This window comes from Galeopterus variegatus, unplaced genomic scaffold, assembly GCF_000696425.1.
Source record: "Galeopterus variegatus unplaced genomic scaffold, G_variegatus-3.0.2 Scaffold718, whole genome shotgun sequence".
Classification (NCBI taxonomy): domain Eukaryota; kingdom Metazoa; phylum Chordata; class Mammalia; order Dermoptera; family Cynocephalidae; genus Galeopterus; species Galeopterus variegatus.
Window position 1 is genome coordinate 301,330 of NW_007726829.1, and position 21,987 is coordinate 323,316.

The window sequence follows — 21,987 nt, forward strand, 5'->3', positions numbered from 1 at the left end:
TTTTTTTTTTTTTTTTTTTTTTTTTTTTTTCGTGACCGGCAACGGATTGCAACCCTCAGTGTCGCGCCCGTACTGGACCGGGACCGGCCACGGGATCGCAACCCTCGGTGTTGCTCCCGCACCTCGCTCAGCCAGTGAGTGGCCGGTCTGTATGTGGGATCCGAACCCTCGGCGGGAGCGCCACTGCGCTTCCCAAGCGGCGCACTACAGCAGTGCGCCACCAGGCCGGCCCAGAATTTTCTTCCTTTTTTAAGTTTGAATAGTATTCCATTGTATGTATAGACCACATTTTGTTTATCCATGGTGATAAACATTTGGGTGGTTTCTACCTTTTGTCGATAGTGAATTATGCTTCTGTCAACATGAATTTACAAATATCTTTTCAAGTTCCTGCTTTCAATTCTTTTGTATACCCAGAAGTGGAATTGCTGGATCATTTGCTAATTCTAATATTTTGAGGAACCACAATACCGTTTAACACAATAGCTACACCATTTTACATTGCCACCAGCAGTGTATAAGGGTTCCAGTTTCTCCACCTCCTCACCAACACTTGTTATTTTCCTTTTTTTGTTTTTGTGGCTGGTGAGTACAGGGATCTGAACCCTTGACCCTGGTGTTTCAATACCACACTCTAACCAACTGAGCTAACCGGCCAGCCCCACCTACCCCCCTTTTAAATAGCCATCCTATTGGTTGTGAAGTGGTATCCCACTGTGGTTTCATGTGCATTTCTATAATGACTAGTGATGCTGAGAATCTTTTCATGTGCTTATTGGCCACCTGTATATCTTCTTTGGGAAAATGTCTGTTGAAGACATTTACTCATTTTTTAAATCAGGTTTTTTTATTGTTGCATTGTAGGAGTTCTTTATCTATTCTGTATATTAACACCTTATCAGATATATGATAGCAAATATTTTCTTTCATTCTGTGGGTTGTCTTTTCAGTCTTGATTGTGTCTTTTGATGCACAATCGGTGGAAACATTCCAGAATGTTCATTGATGCCAGGCAAAGTATAAGCCAGTAGATAGATGTGCTACTTAATTTATTCTTAAACTGCTCTAATTGTCAAAGGGGGATTTTCAGCCCTGTAGAAATTAGGGAGACCAATACACGCTTTTGTTTTACTCCCTCTGCCTTCACCTCATGAGATGATGAAATCTAAAACTTTTCAGAATAAGGGACTTCTGGTCAAGATGGTGGAGTGGACGGTTCCTAGTGTTGCTCGCTCTCACAAAGTGACCAACTTGCAACTATTAAAAAGCAACAACAGGAGACGTGAGATCTGTACCAGAACAGGCAAGAGCCGCATGCCATGGGACCCCAGTCCAGGCCAGTGTCTGCTGCCCAGAGAGGCCTGAGAGCCTTGGGGTCCACATGCCCTGAGACAGCCACACTGGAAAAGGCAGGCGCTGTGGGACCTCCAGCCCAGGTCGGTCCTCACTGCTTAGAGAGACTTAGAGCCTCAGGGGCCATACACTCCGAGACAGCCGTGCCAGAAAAGTCAGGTGCTGTGGGACCCTCAGCTCAGGTTGGTCCCTGCCACTTAGAGAGTCTTAAGAAACTTGGGGCCCACACATCCTGAGACAGCCGTGCTGGAAAAGACAGGTGTCATGGAACACCCAGCCTGAGCTAGTTCCTGCTGCACAGAATTGGCAGTCCCTGCAGGATCCAAGCCAGACATCAGGTTGAAATGAGTAGACTGTCATACCCCCTGCTACAATGACAGAACACCAAAGGAAAAATAACAGAAATATGAAAAATCAAGAAAGTACATCACCACCAAAGGAAAACAATAACTTTCAAACTCTAGAGCCTATAGAACAGGAAGTCTTTGAAATGACTAACAAGGAATTTAGAGCAACAATTCTAAGGAAACTAAATGAGATACAAGAAAACTCAGACAACACAATGAAATGAGAAAAAGTATACAGGATCTGAAAGAAGCAACAATTCTAAGGAAACTAAATGAGATACAAGAAAACTCAGACAACACAATGAAATGAGAAAAAGTATACAGGATCTGAAAGAAGAAATGTACAAGGAAATCATGCCTTGAAAAAGAATGTAGCGGAGCTTGTGGAGCTGAAGGATTTATTCAACGAAATAAAAAATACAAGAGAGTCTAACCTGCAAGCTAGAAGAAGCAGAAGAGAGAATTTCTGACCTTGAAGACAGGCTGTTTGAATTAATGCAGGCAGACCAGAGAAAAGAAAAAAGAGAGATAACAGACAACCTTAAGTGCTCAAATATCCGAATCATGGGTATCCCAGAAGGGGAGAAAACAGGAAATGGCATTGAAAACATATTCAGTGAAATAACAGCAGAAAACTTCCCAGGTATAGGGAAAGTCACAGATCTCCAGATTCAAGAGGCCCAAAGATCCCCTAACATATTCAACCCAAAAAGCTCCTCTCCAAGACATGTGATAGTCAAACTGGCAAAACTCAAAGACAAAGAGAGAATCTTAAAAGCTGCAAGAGAGAAGTGGCAAGTCACCTGTAAGGTAACCCCAATCAGAATAACATCAGACGTTTCATCAGAAACCCTAAAAGCCAGAAAAGAATGGGATGATATATTCAAAATACTAAAGGACAAAAATTGCCAGCCAAGAATACTTTACCCAGCAAGGCTATCCTTCTGAAATGAAGGACAAATAGTATATTTCTCAGACAACAAAAACTGCAGGAGTTCAGTACTACACAACCAGCCTTACAAGAAATTCTCAAGGAAGTACTGGGTTTGATACCTCATAAACATCCATCACCGCCATGAATACTCAAGAAAGAACAAAACCTACCAGCAAAACAAAAATGCTAACAATAAAGAAAAAACAGTTTACTACCCCAAGAAACCAACAAATACAGAAGACAGACAGAAAATTAGGAAGAAAGGAACAAAAAGTACCTAAGACATCTAAACAAAAATCAGGAATATGCTAGGAGTAAGTCAACACCTTTTGATAATAACTCTAAATGTAAAGGGATTAAATTCCCCACTCAAAAAACACAGACTGACTAGATTAAAAAGATAGACCCAACAATTTGCTGTCTTCAGGAGACTCACCTGACCTGTAAAGACACATAAACTAAGAGTGAAAGGATGGAAAAAGATGTATCATGCAAATAGAAATGAAAAACGAGCTGGAATAGCTATTCTCATATCAGATAAAATAGACTTTAAAGGAAAAACCATAAAAAGAGATTAAGAAGGACACTATATAAAGGTAAAAGGATCTATCCATCAAGAAGACATAACGATCATAAATATATACGCACCGAGTGTCAGAGCAGCCAGATTTACAAAGCAAACACTATTAGATCTAAAGAAGGAGATAGACACTAACACCATAATAGCAGGGGACCTGAACACCCCACTCTCAACATTGGATAGATCACTTATGCAAAAAATCAATAGAGAAACACAAGATCTAAACAACACTTTAGACCGTTTGGACTTGGCAGATATCTACAGAACAGTCCACCCAACAACCTCAGAATATTCATTCCTCTCATCAGTACATGGAACATTCTCCAGGATAGATCACGTGTTAAGTCACAAATCAAGTCTCAACAAATTCAAAGCAATTGGAATTTTCCCATGTACTTTTTCAGATCACAATGGATTTAAATCAGAAAACAATAACAAATGAAACTCTGAAAACTGTACAAACACATGGAGATTAAACAACAGTCTACTTAATGATGTATGGGTCCAAGAAGAAATTAAGCAGGAAATCAAAAAATTTCTTGAAACTAATGAAAATAATGACACATCATACCAAAACCTGTGGGACACTGCAAAAGCAGTACTAAGGAGGAAATTTATTGCATTAAATGATTACTTCAGAAGAATGGAAAGATGGCAAATAAACAACCTAATGCTTCACCTTAAAGATCTAGAAAAACAAGAACAATCCAAGCCCAAAGCTAGTAGACAGAAAGAAATAATTAAGATGAGAGCAGAACTAAATGAAATTGAAACCCAAAAATCAATACAAAAGATCAATGAAACAAAAAGTTGGTTTTTTGAAAAGATAAATAAAATCGATAAACCTTTAGCAAAGCCAGCTAAGAAAAAAAGAGCAAAGATCCAAATAACAAAAATTAGAAATAAAAAAGGTGATATTACAATTGACACCTTAGAAATACAAGAAATCATTAGAGATTACTATAAACATCTATATGACAGCAAATTTGAAAATCTGGAGGAAATGGATAAATTTCTGGATACATACAAACTACCAAAACGGAGGCAAGAAGATATAGAAAATCTGAACAGACCAATAACAATAAAAGAGATTGAAGCTATTATCAGAAGGCTCCCAACAAAGAAAAGACCAGGACCGAATGGGTTCACTGTGGAGTTCTACCAAACCTTCAAAGAGGAAATGATACCAGTTCTCTACAAACTGTTCCAAAAGCTTGAAATAGAAGCCCTTCTTCCAAACTCATTCTATGAGACAAACATCACCCTGATACCAAAACCAGACAAAGGTACATCAAAAATAGAAAACTACAGGCCAATGTCCTTGATGAATATACATGCAGAAATCCTCAACAAAATACTAGCTAACAGAATACAACAACACATACAGAAAATTACACACCGTGATCAAGCAGGATTCATCCCAGGGATGCAAGGTTGGTTCAACATACACAAATCAATAAATGTGATACACCACATTAATAAAAGCAAAGAGAAAAACCATATGATCATCTCTATAGATGCTGAAAAAGCATTTGACAAAATTCAACATTGTTTCATGATAGACTCTTTACAAGTTAGGTATAGACCGAAAGTATCTCAACACAATTAAAGCCGTATATGATAAGCCCACTGCCAATATCATTCTGAATGGAAATGTTCTTTACAAACTGTTCCAAAAGATTGAAATAGAGGCCATTTTCAAGGACATTGGTCTGTAGTTTTCTATTTTTGATGTGTCTATGTTTGGTTTTGGTATCAGGGTGATGTTTGCCTCATAAGAACAGGAACTAGACAAGGATGCCTGCTCTCACCACTACTGATCAACATAGTGTTGGAAGTACTAGCCAGAGCAATCAGAGAAGAGAAGGAAATAAAGGGCATCCAGATCGGAAAAGATGAAGTCACACTGTCCCTGTTTGTGTATGATGTGATCCTATACATTGAACAGCCTAAAGCCTCTACAAAAAAAAAAATCTCCTAGAGTTGATAAATGATTTCAGTAAAGTTGCAGGATACAAAATCAACACACAAAAATCAGTAGCATTTCTATACTCCAGCAGTGAACATGCAGAAAAAGAAATAAAAAAAGCTAGCCCATTTACAGTAGCCACCAAAAAAATAAAATACTTAGGAATAAAGTTAACCAAGGATGTGAAGAATCTCTACAAGAGAACTACAAACCACTGTTGAGAGAAATTAAAGAGAACACAAGAAGATGGAAAGATATCCCATGCTCTTGGATTGGTAGAATTAACATTGTGAAAATGTCTATATTATCCAAAATGAGGTACAGATTCAATGCAATCCCCATCAAAATTCCAATGACATTTTTTCTCAGAAATGGAAAAAACTATCCAGACATTTATATGGAATAACAAAAGACCATGCATAGCCAAAGCAATTCTGACAAGAAAAAACAAACAAAAAAAAGCTGGAGGCATAACACTACCTGACTTTATATTACAAAGCTATAATAACCAAAACAGCATGGTACTGGCATACAAAGAGACACATGGATCAATGGAATAGAATAGGGAACCCAGAAATTAACCCATACAGCTATAACCATCTGATCTTTGACAAAGGCAGCAAGTCCACACACTGGGGAAGAGACTGCCTCTTCAACAAATCCTGCTAGGAAAACAGGATATTCATATGTAGGAGAATGAAACTAGACCTGTACCTCTAACCCTATACCAAAATCAATTCAAAATGGATTAAAAAATTAAATATACATCCTGAAACAATAAAACTCCTTAAAGAAAACATAAGGGAAACACTCCAGGAAGTAGGAGTGGGTACAGACTTCATGAATAGGACCCCCAAAACACAGGCAACTAAAGATGAAATAAACAAATGGATTATATCAAACTAAAAAGCTTCTGCAAAGCAATAGAAACAATCAACAGAGTGAAAAGACACCAATAGTGGTAGAAAATATTTGCAAAATATACATCAGACAAACCATTAATATCCAGAATATAAAAGGAACTCAAACAACTTTACAGCAAAAAACCAGATAACCCAATTAAACAATGGGCAAAAGAGCTGAATAGGCATTTCTCAAAGGAAGATATATGAATGGCGAACAGACACATGAGAAAATGCTCAACATCACTCAGCATCCGGGAAATGCAAATCAAGACCCCTTTGAGATATCATCTCACCCCAGTTAGGATAGCTAATATCCAAAAGACTGAGAATGATAAGTGCTGGAGAGGTTGCAGAGAAAAAGGAACTCTCATACATTGTTGGTGGGGCTGCAAAATGGTGCAGCCTTTATGGAAAATGGTATGGAGGTTCCTCAAACAATTACAGATAGATCTACCATATGACCCAGCTACTCCACTAATAGGAATATACTCAGATGAATGGGAATCAACATGCCGAAGGGATACCTGTACTCCCATGTTTATTGCAGCACTATTTACAATAGCCAAGAGTTGGAACCAGCCCAAATGTCCATCATCAGGTGAGTGGATAAGGAAACCGTGGTATATCTACACAATGGAATTCTACTCTGCTGTAAAAAAGAATGAAATACTACCATTCACAACAACATGGATGGACTTAGAGAAAATTATATTAAGTGAAACAAGTCAGGCACAGAAAGAGAAATACCACATGTTCTCACTTACTGTGTAGGAGTTAAAAATAAATAAACAAAGGGTGGGTGGGGGAAGAAGACACAACAATTCCTTGAACTTTTTAAGACAAGTGAACAGATATGATGTAGGGGAGAGGGGAGAGAGGGAGGGGGAAAAGGAACAGGTAAAGGATCATGAAAAGTGACTACAATGTATATTGAGAAGTTAAAATAAAAAAAATAAATAAAATAAAACTTTTCAGAATAAATGTGCATTTCCCTATGAAGCTGTCCAGCACACACTGACAGTTTTTGAAAGTGGCTTTTCTGAAGTTTAGGTTGCTCATCTGACTAAGCCCAAACAAAACTTATTTTTGCTAGTGCACCCTGAATGTGCTTCAGCCAGTTCCTCTTCTCTCTGCTTCCTCTTCCATCTGGTGTGAGGGTCACATCATACAGCACTAGGTAGACTGGTTCATGTTGCCATGATTAACTGTGTAGATCTGGAAATCCCCAGAGTAACCTCCCTGCTTATCTCCTTGGCCAGAAAGGTCATCTTCAAACAAGGACAGTTTTATTTCTTTCTTCCCAATCTGCATACCTTTTATTTCCTTCTCTTGTCTCATCACATTAGCTAAGACTTCCATTATGATGTTAAATTATCGTGGTGAGAGGGGGCATCCTTGCCTTGTTCCTGATCTTAGGGAAGAAGGATCTAGTTTCTTACTAGAAGTGTTTGCTGCAGGTTTTTTGCAGATGTTCTTTATTGAGTTCAGTAAGTCTCTGTATTCCTAGTTTGCAGAGTGTTTTTGTCGTGAATGGGTGTTAGATTTTGCCAGATGCTTTTTCTGGATCTGTTGATATGACCCTGTGATTTTTTTCTTCTTTAGCCTGTTGATATGGTCGAGTACATTAATTGATTTTTGAATAATGAATCAGCCTTGCACACTTGGGATAAATCTTACTTGGTTATATTATGTAATTTTTTTTATACGTTGTGGATTTTATTTACTAATATTTTGTTTAGAACTTTTGCATCTATGTTCATGAAAGACATTGGTCTATAGTTTTCCTTTCTTGTAATGTCCTTGACTAGTTTTGACGCTATGGTAATGCGGGCCTCAAAGAATTGGTTAGGAAGTGTTTTCTCTGTTTCTATTTTCTGGAAGAGACTGCAGATAATTGGCAAAATTTCTCACTGCAATGTTTGGTGGAATTCGTTAGTGAGCCCATCTGGGCCTGGTGTCTTCTGTTATGGAAGGTTATTAATTACTGATTGAATTTATTTAATAGTTCCCTAGTCTATTTAGTTCATCTTTCTCTTGATGTGAGTTTTGGTACATTATATCTTTCAAGGAATTCCAATGTGGTCTGAGGAGCAGACATTGTATGATTTCTTTTCTCTTAACTTTGTTCAGGAGTGTTCAGGCCTGAAATGTGGTCTCTCTTGGTGAATGTTTCATGTGAGCTTGAGAAGAATGTATATTCTGCTGCAATTGGATGAAGTTGTCAATAGATGCCCATTAGATCCAGTTGATTGATGGTGCTGTTGAGTTCAACTATGTCCTTGATTTTCTGCCTGCTGGATCTGTCCATTTGTCGTACAGGAGCGTTGGAGCTTCCAACTATAATGGTAGATTTGTCTGTCTCTCTTTGCAGTTCCATCAGTTTTTGCCTCACATATTTTGATGCTCTGTTGTTAGGTGTGTTCATATTTAGTATTGTTATGTCTTCTTGGAGAATTGACTACTTTATCATTAGTAATTCTTTATTCCTAATTTTCTTGCTCTGAAGTCTGTTTTATCTGAAATTAATATAGCTACTCCATCTTTCTTATGATTAGTGTTAATGTGATGTATTTTCCTCTGTCCCCTTACTTTTAATCTGTATGTATCTTTATTTATTTAATCCAAGCATCTCATCAATGATCCAGATGGGAAAATGCTGGAAAATTTTCCAAACCTCTTTCTCCATGTCTCGTAGAAATTCTGTAAGTGACCAAAACACTTTCTTTTTTTTTTTTTCCTTCTTTTTTGTCTTTTTTACTGACCGGTAACGGGATTGCAACCCTCGGTGTCACGCCCATACCAGGGACCGGCAATGGGATCGCAACCCTCGGTGTTGCGCCCGCACCGCGCTCAGCCAGTGAGCGGGAACCGGTCTCCACATGGGATCCGAACCCTCGGTGGGAGCGCCACTGCGCTCCCAAGCGGCGCACTATCCAGTGCGCCACAGGGCCGGCCCAATCTGTATGTATCTTTAAAACTAGTTTTTCTGTAGGCAACATATAGTTGGGTATTGATTTTTTTTTATTCCAGTCTGACAGTCTTTTTAAATTGGTGTATGTGTTTAGACCACTCATGTTTAAAGTAATTATTGATATAGCTGGATTCATATTTACCATATTTATAATTATCTTCTATTCATTGTCCTAGTTCTTTGTTTCTTTTTGCATTTTGTCTTCCCCTTTGTCCACTTTCTCTCTCTCTCTCTTTTTTTTTTTTTTGTCTTTTTAAATTTTTATTTTTTGATGGTTGGTATAGCGATCCAAACTTCCAACCGCAGTGTTTTCAGCATTGTGCTCTAACCAACTGAAATAACCAGCCAACCCTGCTTTCTCTGGATTTATTTGAGCCTTTAATATGATTGCATTTTTTTCCTCTCTTATCATTGTCAATTATACTTCTTGTAAAAAATTTATTTAGGTGCCCTAGGGTTTGCAATATACATTTACAACTAATTTATATCTACTTTCACATAATGCTGTACTGCTTCGTGGGTAGTGCAAGTACCTCATAACTGAACATTCTCAATTCTTCCCTCACATCCCTTATAATGTTTATATAGATCAGAGTTTCTAACCAAATCACTTTCATTCTCTTTGAAGAGGTTCTTTTTAACATTTCTTGCCAGGTACCTATGAAATCTCTCAATTTTTGTTCATCTGAGAAAATCTTCATTTCTCCTTCACTTTTGAAGGATAATTTTACTGGATATTAGAATCATAAGTTGGCATTTTTTTCTTTCAACTCTTTCACTATTTCACTTCTTGCTCTTCTTGCCTGCATGGTTTCTGAAGAGAAGTCCGATGTCATTCTTACTTATGCCTCTTATACGTTGGGTGTTGTCCCCTCCCATGGCTTTTATTATTTTGTCTTTGTCTTTGGTTTTCTGCAGTTTGAATATGATATGTCTAGGTATAGATTTTTTTGCTTTTTATCTTGTTTGGTGTTCTTTGACCTTCCTGGATCTGTGTGTTGGTGGCTGACATTAATTTGAGGAAATTCTCAGCCATCATTACTTCAAATATTTTTTCTGTTCCTTTCTCTCTTTCTTCTCCTGGTATCTCAATTACACACATGTTCCACCTATTGTAATTGTCCCACAGGCCTTAGATAATTCAGTTTCTTTCATTTTTTCCTCTTTGCATTTCAGTTTTGCAAGTTTCTGTTGTCATATTCCCAAGCTTGGAGATTCCTTCCCCAGCCCTGTCCAGTCTAACAATGAGCCCATTGAAGGCATTCTTCATTTTTGTTAGTGCTTTTTACTTCTAGCATTTCCTATTGATCCTTTCTTAGAATTTCCATCTCTCTGTTTACATTTCCCATCTGTTTTTGCTTGATGTCCACTTCTTCTATTGAGTCCTTAGCATATTAATCATACTTGTTTTAAATTTCCAGTCTCATAATTTCAAAATCTCTGCCGGCTGCCAGTTAGCTCAGTTGGTTAGAGTACAGCCTTATAATTTTAAGGTCACAGGTTCAGATCCCTGTACCGGCCAGTTGCAAAATAAAACAAAACAAGACAAGACTTTCTGCTATATCTGAGTCTGATTATGGTGCTTACTGTATCTCTTCAAACTGTTTCTTTTTTTGCTTTTTATTGTGCCTTGTAATTTGTTGTTAAAAGCTGGACTTGATGTATCAGGTAAAAGGAAAGTTAGATGTGAGGTAAAAAGGCCATAGTGTGAGGTTGTATTTCTGGCTAGGACTTTGGAGTGTGTTTACTGTTTGCTGTAGCTGTAGGTGTCAGGGGCTGAAGTTTCCTCTGGTGCCCTTGTTTTTGTTTCCTCTGTTGTTTGGGGGTTTCCTGCAGTTCTTTCTGTTGCAATCCCCTGTTGTTGTGGATATAGGAGCCCTACTGATGTGGGGGGAGGGGGAGGGCAAGTGTTCCATGGTCCTGTGGTTGGGTCTCAGTGCTTCAGTGGCCTGTGCTCCTGGGCTTTGACCTTCACAAGTGCTGCTCAGTTTCGTTTTGTTTTCTCCCCCTTAGGAGAGACCGAAAGGCTAGAGAGGGCAGGAGTTGGGTATTTCCCTTTCCCTAGGTGGTTTAGGTGCTTGGAGAATAGTTTTCTTTGAGGTAGGCCTTTGTTAAGGAGAACAGAATGCTCTGGTCATATTTTTAAGTGGTGTTTCCTGGTCACTGCTAGGGGAGATGAAAGCTATGGCAGAAGCACGAGGGAATGTTTCTCCTGTCTTCACCCTCAGAACTTGGAAGGATTCCTGGAGGTAAAACTCAGCCAGCATGGGTCCCCATGATGGGCCCCCATGATGAGCCCCCGGGAGTTTCTATCTCAAGCTTGTCTGGTTCAGGCTCCAGCATGGCAGTTCTCCCTTCTGCCACTACCAATTTCAGTTCCAGGGTCTCTGCCCCTGGTGAGCTGTGATTCTCAGCATCCACCTATCTGTCTCTCCAGACTTGAGGGCCGTGGGCTGCCCTGTGACCTCACTTATCTGATGGATCTAAGAGCAGTCACTGATTTTCAGTTTGTCAGCTTTCTTCTTGTGAGGATGGGAGTGATGACTCCTACGTGCCAGACTGGAAATGTCCTACTTTATCCCTTTGTAATAGAGAAATATGAGAGTTAATGAACAAGTGAGAAATGTTGAGTACAGGAAGTCTGTTCTTGGGAAGAAATCAGTAACCCATTTTAAAAAAAAACAAAAAAACCACCTCAACCACATTGCATTAGTTGGTGAGATGCAGACACAAACCCAGCAGACATGATGCTACTCCTCACAGCCTTCCTCACTCCGAGGCCCTTCGTCGTGGAGGTGGTGTGCTGAGCCACGTGCCTCATGGCCACGTTTTACAAAGGAAACCTGTTACTTCATGTCCTAGTCTCTAGAGGGGGCTGAACTCATCCTTTTATAAGGAGCCCACTACCGGGATAACTAACCCACTCCTGAGTTAATGACACTAATCCATTCACGAGGGCAGAGCCCTCATGACCTAATCACCTCTTCAAGTCCCAATTCAACACTGTTGCTTTGGGGATTAAATTTCCAACATGTGAGTTTGGGGACACATTCAAAACATAATACTTCGTTTGTCTACTTGTGCTTATGTCTCAGCTGAGTTGACCTTGGGTTGGGTTGTGCATGGTGCTATAGCTTTCAGCACCCCCGGCAGTGACCAGGAGGCACCAGCCATGACTGTTTTAGAACCCAGATTCTACTACAGCTAGTTGGGAGATACCCTTTGCAGGACTTTTGGTGATGACCTTGAGTGCAGTAGGAAAGTGGGGTGTCCTCAGCCAGTAGAGTTTTTTGAAGGAATTCAGGATGCACTCCCCGGAGTCAGGCTCCGCTTGAGCTGGCAGAGATGTGAGCGAGACCCGGGTCTGTGCTCTCTGGGCAGCAGTGGTGGTGTTGGCTCTTTCCTTCTCTCATGGTGCTTCTCTCCTTCACTTTTTTTCAGTATTTAGGTCAACTAACGTCCATACCAGGATACCTGAACCCCTCCAGTAGGACTGAAATCCTGCACTTCATAGACAGTGCAAAGGTAACCTGATCCCCTTAACCCCGTACCCTGCTCCTTGGCCTGCAGCAGCCCTTGGTCCGCTTCCTCATGGCCCCAAGGGATGACCCAGTTCCATCACATTGCGGGTGCCCTTGGCTCTTGGCCATAAAGATGGTTCCTCAGTCTGAACATTAACTTCATTCTCCAGATTTGCTCCACGTGGTTTGGGGGTATTGCCAAAATTTATACTTTCAAGATACTTCGAACTACATGCTGTTTGTCTGAATCTAAAGACTGTTCTGGAAGAACCCCCCAGGTGGCTTGAGTGCGTTGGTGGCCCTGGAGTAAGCACCACTGTGCTATGGGGAACAATGCTGACCTTTTTCAGTCAGCACTGGTCATGTGTGTGACATGGGACAGCTCGGTGCTGCCAGGAGAAGAGCCCATTGCTGGCCCACAGCTGGGTCTGGCATTTCGGATGCCCTGTGCTTTCTTCCAGAGAGCGCACCAGCTTCCCGGACACTTGACCCAGGAGCACGATGCTGTGCTCAGCCTGTCTGCCTACAACGTCAAGCTGGCCTGGAGGGACGGGGAAGACATCATCCTCAGGGTGCCCATCCATGACATTGCTGCTGTCTCCTATGTCCGGGATGATGCCGCACACCTGGTGGTCCTGAAGACAGGTATAAACATGGGAGGCTGGGAGCTGGGAGGGTCCGTGTCCTATGGAGAACATCCATGAATTAATTTCATGAAGCTCTGGAGACTGTTTCTGCAGCTGTGTGTCAGGTGCCGATACTTGTCCTGACTGAGAATTGGCCCTCCTACCTCTGAGGTCAGCTGCCATGACCCCGGGGATCTGACACTCAGAGCTGTTGGGGACTTGATGAAGGATCCAGTATTTGGGACTGGTGTCAGAAGAGTTGGTGTCTTGTCCCTCTGCCCCGCAGGCCCTCTGGGGTCTCCCTCTGGTTACACTGGAGTCACCTCCACAGCCCAGGTGTGGCAGAGCCCCGGAGAGAAGGCTCAGGGAGGGACGTCACTTCAGCTTGGCTGACATTTTGAGCCCTGCACAGCATTCTCAGAACCAGGACAGCAAAGACAAGGTCCAGGCAACCAGGAGCGCTTGGTCTACGAGGCCATGCTGAGTGTGTCCTTGCAGTCAGCTCTCTTCATGTTAGGGCAGAATTGTGCAGAACATTCTTTTCAAATCACTCCCTTAACCTGTCGATGAGTACCACAAGTGCCTTGCTGAATGCCAGTGCTTCTGGAGGCCTCAGCCTGGCATTCAGGCTGCCGAGATGTGAGGGCAGACACCATGGCCTTCCATCTTGGTTGTGAGTTTTGAGGCTGCATTGCAGTGGGGACACTGTCCTGGTCTCGCTGAGTTTATCCTGGCTGGCAACTGAGTTGATCTTTTTTTTTTATTAAAAGATGACCGGTAAGGGGATCTTAACCCATGACTTGGTGTTGTCAGCACCACACTCTCCCAAGTGAGCCATGGGCCGGCCCTCAGCTGCGGTGATCTTGAAGGCCTTCATTTCCAGAGGGCTGGTGGCAGGGTGAAAGGGGTCCGAGTGCATCTGCCTGGGTGTCACGCCATGCTTTAGGGAGCAAGGAGTGAACGTAGTTTTTCCACTTGAGGTTGGTAGCTCACTGGGAATCTGTTGAGCCTTCTCGTTATTGATACCTTCAGCCATGATGTCACCAGCGGGGCTGAGCTCTCAGGAACTGTCCACAGAAAGTCACCAACCTGTGGATCTGGTCGGGGAATTGCTGCGGTCACAAACCACAGAGGTGACTGTGGAGGGGCTTATGGGAGTGGCTGCTGGAAGTACAGCCCTTCTCCCTGTCTTCTCTGTAGCCATAGCTGAACCCACCCACACCCTCCCCAGTACACACACCACCACATGTCCACGCACACACATGGACTCAGTCACAGTCACACGTGCACACACACAAACTCTCACACATGCTCACACACGTATGCTTGCACTCACACTCGCACTCACATGTTCACACATGCACGCTCACATGCACATGTACATACACACATACACATGCTCACGCGCTTGTACTCACGCTTACACATGCTCGCTCTCACGCTCACACGTACACTTACACATGCTCATACTCATGCTCACACATACACTTGCACTCACGCTCACATGCACGCTCGTATTCATGCTCACACACGTACACTCATACTCATACACACTCGCACTCATTCACACACACTTGCACTCACGCTCACATGAACACGTGCACTCTCGCACATGCACACACCCTGTGCACTATCACCGCACACATCTGGGTGGGGTCCCATTTGTTCTCCGCTCGTTTCTTGTTTCCCTGCATGGTGTTCAGTGAACACCATCAATGTTTCATGCCAGGTATTAAATTAGGTTGAACAGTATGAAACTGCCAACATTTAACCATTCTTAAAAATCTGTAAAAATGGTGATTTAATATGGTTCAAGTTAGTACAAAGCATCTGTCATGAATTATCTCATTCAGTCTCTATAATAAACCCATAAGGAGGCTTCCGTTTCTTCCGACTTTTCAGATGGAGTGACTGAGAGCAGAGAACTTAAGTAATCTGACGAAGGTCACGCAGTTGGTAAATGGTGGGGCTGGACTTGAAGGTTCCGTCTGGCTATATTTTCTTTCTTTCTTTCTTTTCTTTTCTTTATTGTTTATGAATATTCATGGGGTACAAAACAAACTGTTAAGACTTGTGCCTAAGATGTGAGGGCCAAATCCATAGTGGCAGCATGCCCATTACTACAAATTGTGATTATACTCTGTGCCCCCCACTATTTTTATTTATTTCTATTGAAACATAATTGATTATACATATATGTGGGGTATGGAGTTGAATGTCAATAGCTGTGTACGATATATGATGGTCAAATCAGGATGATTAGTGTATTCATCATTACAAAATGTCATCGTTCTTTGTGTCCATTCCATCTGGCTTTAGGAGGCTTGCTTTGTAGCTACCCTAGCCACCCTGCCCGACTGTGGTAACCCCCACCCCCCGCCCCTGTGTCTGTACCCTTGTCCCTACAGGAGGCCCTAGGTCTGGGGCATCCATAAGGACAAGAACAAAGGAAGACCAGCTTCTGACCAGGTTCCTGCAGGTGTTTTAAGCTGGTGGGGAGGGGAGATGGGCTCTCCCCTTTGTTTCTTTTGCTGCATGGCAGTTTCTCAGTTTTAGTCATCAGAATAAATTGCTAAAGAAAATGGATAGTAGGTTTTTTTTAGAAAGAGAGAAGTGCACAGAAGAAACTTTCCAAAAATAGATGAAAAACAGCACTTGAAGTCTTAGAGGGAACTTTTGATTTAAAGGGAGAGAGTGCATTTCTGCATTTCAGCAGATGCGCAGGAGCAGCAACGTGTCTCCATCTATTCACATTTCTTTCACGTAGGGGCTCATTCTTAGGTAAGGTGTGCTGTGTTTAGGATCATGAACACAGAGTTCCCAGCACAGAGGAGGCCAGATGAATAGCCAACGTCTGCTCCATGCCCACCATGTGCAGGCGCGTCCACATGACTCTTCAGGTCCAGAGGACACTAGCATTTGGGGCAGCACAGGATGGGAAGGCTGGAGGTCAGGTTTGGCTGCAAGAGGGTCCATGTGGCAGGGGTTGTGCAGGGGATTGTGACTTGAGTTGTTGCGGGCTGAAGCAGGGTCACCTGTGCCTCCGCTGAAGCACTTTCTGTGCAATGGAGGAGAGACAGGCAGCAGATCTGAAGCAGTGGCATCTTGTGGTGGCCCATGTGGCCACAACTCATAGAAGGTGGGAGTGTGTTATCAGAGACACACACTGGCTGGCGTGACTTCACAGCTGTCCGTCTGCTTCCACGAGAACGGTCAGGGAGCCAATCCAAAATGTTAAGAAGGTATAGGAACAAGTGGGATTAGTTTCCATAATAAATTTTATTTAGCTCTATCTGAAATACCATGTCAGCATACAATTGGTATAAAAATGACTGAGCTGCTTCATACCTTTCCTTTGTGCCTGCTCTGGGGCCCCGTGTGCAGCTTGCATGCATGCAAATCTCAGCGTGGACTCGGCACGTTCCACATGCTCAGTACCTCTGGCTGCTTCCACCTCGGTGGCCAGTGGCTGCTGTAGGGAAAGTGCAGCCCTTGGAGTCTATTGTGGGGTTTGCAGAGTAGCCCTTACGGAGCCCTCATCTCTGCACATGCGCCCACCCACATCTGGCCTCATCTCCCCAGCAGCTGCCTGGTCTTGCCTTCCTCTCTCTCTGACACCCTGGCACCAGGGGCACTCTAGGCTTTGTTTCCAGTCCTGAGGTCCTCCCAGGTTAGTCTGACCTACTGTGCTGGCTCTCAGAGCCTGCTTCCTGGTCTCGGGGCTCCTTCCCGCCATCAGGCAAGCCTGGAATCACCCCATGTATGGCCAAAGCCTTGTTTGCCTGGGGAGGAAGTGGGTAGAGTGAGGAACAAGGGCACCAGATCTAACTGTGTAGCTCTGCACCTGGACTCTGCCACTCATGCACTGTCAGGCCCAGGCCTTCACCCCCGGTGCCTCAGTTTACCCATCTGTAAGAAGGGAGTGCCTTGGATCAGAACACCTAAGAGTGAGGAACAAGGGCACCAGATCTAACTGTGTAGCTCTGCACCTGGACTCTGCCACTCACGCACTGTCAGGCCCAGGCCTTCACCCCCGGTGCCTCAGTTTACCCATCTGTAAGAAGGGAGTGCCTTGGATCAGAACACCTAGAAACCTCCTGGAGGTGGATAACTCTCAGGATTGCATTTATGGTCTATTGTATATTAACTTGAACCAAGTGAAATGACCTTCCTTTGTATAAGTTAAAAGCAGTTCTTGTGTGTCTCTGCCATCTTTAGCAAGGATGCTTGGCAGTCACCTGGGGTGACACATGTGGGGTGGTATAGTCCTCCATGGGATGACACGCAGCTCTGGTTCCCCGGAGCTCATGGCACACCTATTCCCACCTGGTTTACAGAAGTGGGGGAAGGAAGAGGTGGTGGGAGGCCCTGCCCAGAGGGTGTGCTTGGTACAGGCCGGTCACCCAGGTCATTTGGCAGACACTTGAGCCAGGTAGAAGGCTCCTGAGCAGTGTTTTAAATGCAGCCCCAGCTGGTGCCTTGAATGCCCTCCTTCCCATGTGCTAACCTGAGATGGTGTTGCCTTCTCAGCCCAGGACCCAGGCATCTCCCCCAGCCAGAGTCTGTGCGCGGAAAGTTCCAGAGGCCTCAGTGCAGGCTCCCTGTCAGAGAGTGCAGTGGGGCCAGTGGAGGCCTGCTGCCTGGTCATCCTGGCTGCAGAGAGCAAGGTGAGACCTCCCTGGCCCTGCCCCATTCCTAGCCCATCACAGCTCTACCCATGGCTGGACACTACCTGTAGCCACGCCCACCATCTGGCCCCGCCCAGGCCCATCCCAGGCCCCCTCCAGCCCCCCACCCCATTCCTGAGGTAGGCTCCTGAGCTTTTGCTCTTGGTTCTTCTCTTCAAGGTACCTCCCCCTCCCCTCAAGCTGAAAGGTGGGCAGTGGCCCCCTGTGTGGGGACCACACCCCAGACTTGCCTGTGTTAAGGATTGTGCCTGCAGGTCCCTGAAACTGTGGAAGAGCCAAAACCAGGAGTTTGTGGGTCTGGCTTTGGAGCTCCCCTCAGCCACCCGACAGTGACAGGGCCTCTGCAAGTCACTGAACACCTTTCCGTTTAATTTTTCCATCTGTGAAATGAACAGTAGTGACAGCCCACCTTAAATATCCTCCAATCACGTTTCTCAGCCTTGGCGCTATTGACATTTTTAGCCGGATAATTCTTCATTGTCAGGGGCTACCCTGTGTGTTGCAGGGTATTGAGCAGCATCCCTGGCCTCTCCCCTTGTGACAACTGAAAATGTCTCCATATACTGCCACATGTCCCCTAAACAGGGGTGCAAAATTGCCCCAGTTGAGAACCCCTGCTTTAGACATCACACTTTGTAAAACTGTTTTATAGCTGTGGTGCTGATGATATCTTCTCCCCTCTTTCCCAAGGTTGGGGTAGGAGTTGTGAGAGTGTTGGTGGGCCAGGTTAATGGTAAGAGGGGGCAGTGCCCTGATGGTCCCTGTGCACCTGCAAGGCCACACCTAGGCTACAGTCCATTCCTGGGTAGAGTCTTGGAGCACTTAGCTGGGTCTCCTTTTTGATAGCCCTTTGGGCAGTGAAAGATGGAGATTTGATTATGGAGTCTGCTCGTCATTCATATTTATTGAGCATCTGAGACATTCCATGTGCCCTGGAAGCCACCCAGAAAGGCATGGTCCCTGGCCCCCCAGCCAGACTGACCAAAGCAGCTGCTGTCCTCCTCCCACTGCAGGTTGCTGCAGAAGAGCTGTGCTCCCTGCTCGGCCAGGTCTTCCAGATTGTTTACACGGAGTCCACCATCGACTTTTTGGACAGAGCTATATTTGACGGGGCCTCCACTCCCACCCGCCATCTGTCCCTGCACAGTGGTACGTTGAGTGAATGTGGGCAGTGGGAGAATGGGGAGCAGGAGCAGGAGACGGGGCACATCAGGGTCCTCCCCTCCCCTTCCTCTGAAGGTTCTGCTGTGAGTGACACCTGGAACAGTTGGCCTGCAGTGATGTTGTGGCCCTTGTTTCCAGACTTCACTTAGCCCATGTTAGTCTGTCTCCCTCCTCGGTGTTGTTTTCAGCACAAATGCTAGGCCATCTTGGTGGCTTTCTGGTATCACTTTGGAGACCTTGAACACTTCTTCTGAAACCACATGAAGCTAAAGTCACTTCGCCTAACTGAGAGCAAAGACAGGGCCAGGAGAAGGCTCCCAGTGCTGGGGCATGTTCCAGAATCGGGGAGGCCGAGGGTGGGTCTGGGGAACCTCCCTCTCAGTGCACCCAGACCATGGCTGCTCTCAGTGTGAAGGCCCCTTCCAGGACCGTGGCCGGACCCTTGGGGGGCTGCTCAGGTTGCCCCAGCCAAGGCAGGCAGTGGTAGCTGGGGAACAACCGAAGGAACCCCGAAGGCTACAGTGCTTGGAGCTACTGCCTTCTGCACGTTCCAGAAAAGCTAGCCAGAGAGCATTTTCGGGACACTGTTAGTCCATACAAAACACTCCTTTATAGATAAGCTCATTTGAGCTAAATCTTCTAAACATGAGAGCATCTATTTTTCAAACATATTGTTGATTAAGGATTAATGGTCTATGTAAATCAGATGCAGAAAAAGAAAGATATTGCGAGCAGTGCAGCTTGTTGCATGCAGTTTCCTCTGTTTATGGAGGTGAGTCCCAGCCCTCTCCCTCTCCCTAGTAATTCACATATCTCAGCAAAGAGGATGGATGGCGGGGAGTCTACAAAGCTTTGAGGAAGCGAGTGCCCGGCTATCGTGAGGGCTGCCTCTCAGCGCCACCTCCCTCCTGCTGTAGGTGCTAATGCTCCTCTGTCTCATTTAGTCCTTGACCACCCAGTGAAGTAGGTCCAATCTCTTCCCCATTTTAGAGATGGGGAAGTTGAGGCTTGGAGGTCAACAGATTGTCCAGAGTAACATACTGCATGAGTAGGAGATGCTTTATTGAGCCGTAGTTAAACATTCCATTTTAGTGTGATTGGTTTGGCCCTTGTGCATTAAAATTCCCAGTCGGGTCTTTTTTTTCTTTAATACATTTTTTTTTTTCCTTTTTGTCTTTTTTTTTTTTTTTCGTGACCGGTAACGGGATCGCAACCCTCAGTGTCGCGCCCATACCACGACCGGCAACGGGATCGCAACCCTCAGTGTTGCGCCCGCACCGCGCTCAACCAGTGAGCGGACCAGTCTCTATATGGGATCTGAACCCTCGGCGGGAGCGCCGCTGCGCTCCCAAGCGCTGCACTCTACAGAGTGCGCCACCGGGCCGGCTCTCTTTAATACATTTTTTTACTGAAAAGTACTCAAGTCATAAGTGTATAGTGGAATGAGTTTTCACAAAATTAGCCCACAGTGTAACACCACTACTGGGGGCTTCTTGAGTGGACTTTCTTCCCTGCTAGCCTTTCCTGAGACCTCACCGTGCGATCTGCGCTTGCGCGCACACGGACATCACACAGACATGCGTGTGTGCACACATACACGCATGAACATCGTGCACATGCACGTGTACTCTGTTTATTTCTGCCTTGGGGCTTTTGCTTGCTGTGTTAGTTCTCTACTGCTGCCCTAACAGAGCTCTAAAGTGTAGCAGCTTAAACAGCACAGATACATTCTCTCACAGTTCTGGGGGCTCTGGGGGAGAACCCATCCTTGCCCTCCCAGCTCCTGGAGGCAGCTGCATGCCTTGGCTCGTGGGTCCTCCTCTGTCCTCACGGCAGCCATGTGGCATCTCTGCCCTCCTCCATGGTCACAACTCCCCTGACTCAACCTCTCTCCAGACATCAGGACCCTTGTGATCACACTGAGCCCACCCACACAATCCAGGGTCATCCCCTATTTTAAGGTTGGCTGATTAGCAAGTCTAATTCCCTTTTGCCATGTAATGTAACATAGTCACAGGTTCTGGGGATTAGGGTGTGGACCTCTTTGGGGGGCATTAATCACCCACCATACTCACCTTGTTCCCACTGCCAGAAATGTTCCTTTTTTCTCCCGTTCTCTCCCTTCTGCTCCCATTTAAAGTCTTATATTTTCCCCAAGACTCACCTGCCTTTCTCATAAAACTTACACTCACTGCCTATACCACTGTTGAAATGTCCCTTCAGGTTGGGAATAGCAAACTGCAGTCTGTGTCACATGGACCTGATGTCATTTATTGAGTATCACCCAAGTAGCTGCTCTCTCCCAGACCCTATGCTGGTTGGAGGGTCTCAGGAATCCCGGGGCTTTGGCTGTGTCCAAGCTGAGGGTCAGACCTCTCGGCTCTGACTGTGGCTTATGCTGTGTGACCTGGGCTAGGCTGCATAGACTCTGATTCAGTTCCTCTTCTACAAGTGAGGACAGAGATGACACGTGCCTGGGTTCAAGAAGACAAAGCTCCTGAGGCTCTGCCTGGCACGTAGTTGACACCTCCAAAGGCTGCTTTTGTTATCTTGGGCCATGGGTGTGTCTTCCATGGACCATAGCCCAGCCCCCAGCAGGGTGTGCATTTGACAGATGGGTGAGTGTGAGCTCAAGTCTGGAGAGGCCTGCCTGGGGGCACACAGCAAGTTCTAGGGCATGGGCGGCTTGATGACGAGGGACTGGGAGGTCACTGAAGGCTAGCACTGCCTCGGCTCCTGTGAATGTAGCAGTGCAGCCAGCTGTCTTCTGAGTGTTTAATTAAAGCTTGATGGTGGTACTTGAAATTCCTCCCCCATGTACCTGAAAGTTGTCTTTGTTTTCTGCATCTTCCTTACAGATGATTCTTCCACTAAAGTGGACATCAAGGAGGCCTATGAGGCAGAGGCCGGCACTTTGTGAGTACACACA

At 44.7% G+C, this 21,987-nt stretch overlaps 1 protein-coding gene across 1 annotated transcript in view; it reads left to right on the top strand.

The window, feature by feature from the left end:
- CCM2 (cerebral cavernous malformation 2) overlaps positions 1 to 21,987 on the top strand; it is a 49,726-nt gene that overhangs the window by 23,039 nt on the left and 4,700 nt on the right. The window contains exons 3-7 of the mRNA XM_008571781.1: positions 12,501 to 12,584; positions 13,042 to 13,225; positions 17,737 to 17,873; positions 18,908 to 19,043; positions 21,917 to 21,974. Of these exons, the coding sequence (XP_008570003.1) occupies positions 12,501 to 12,584; positions 13,042 to 13,225; positions 17,737 to 17,873; positions 18,908 to 19,043; positions 21,917 to 21,974 (599 nt within the window). The remainder of the gene's footprint in view (positions 1 to 12,500; positions 12,585 to 13,041; positions 13,226 to 17,736; positions 17,874 to 18,907; positions 19,044 to 21,916; positions 21,975 to 21,987) is intronic.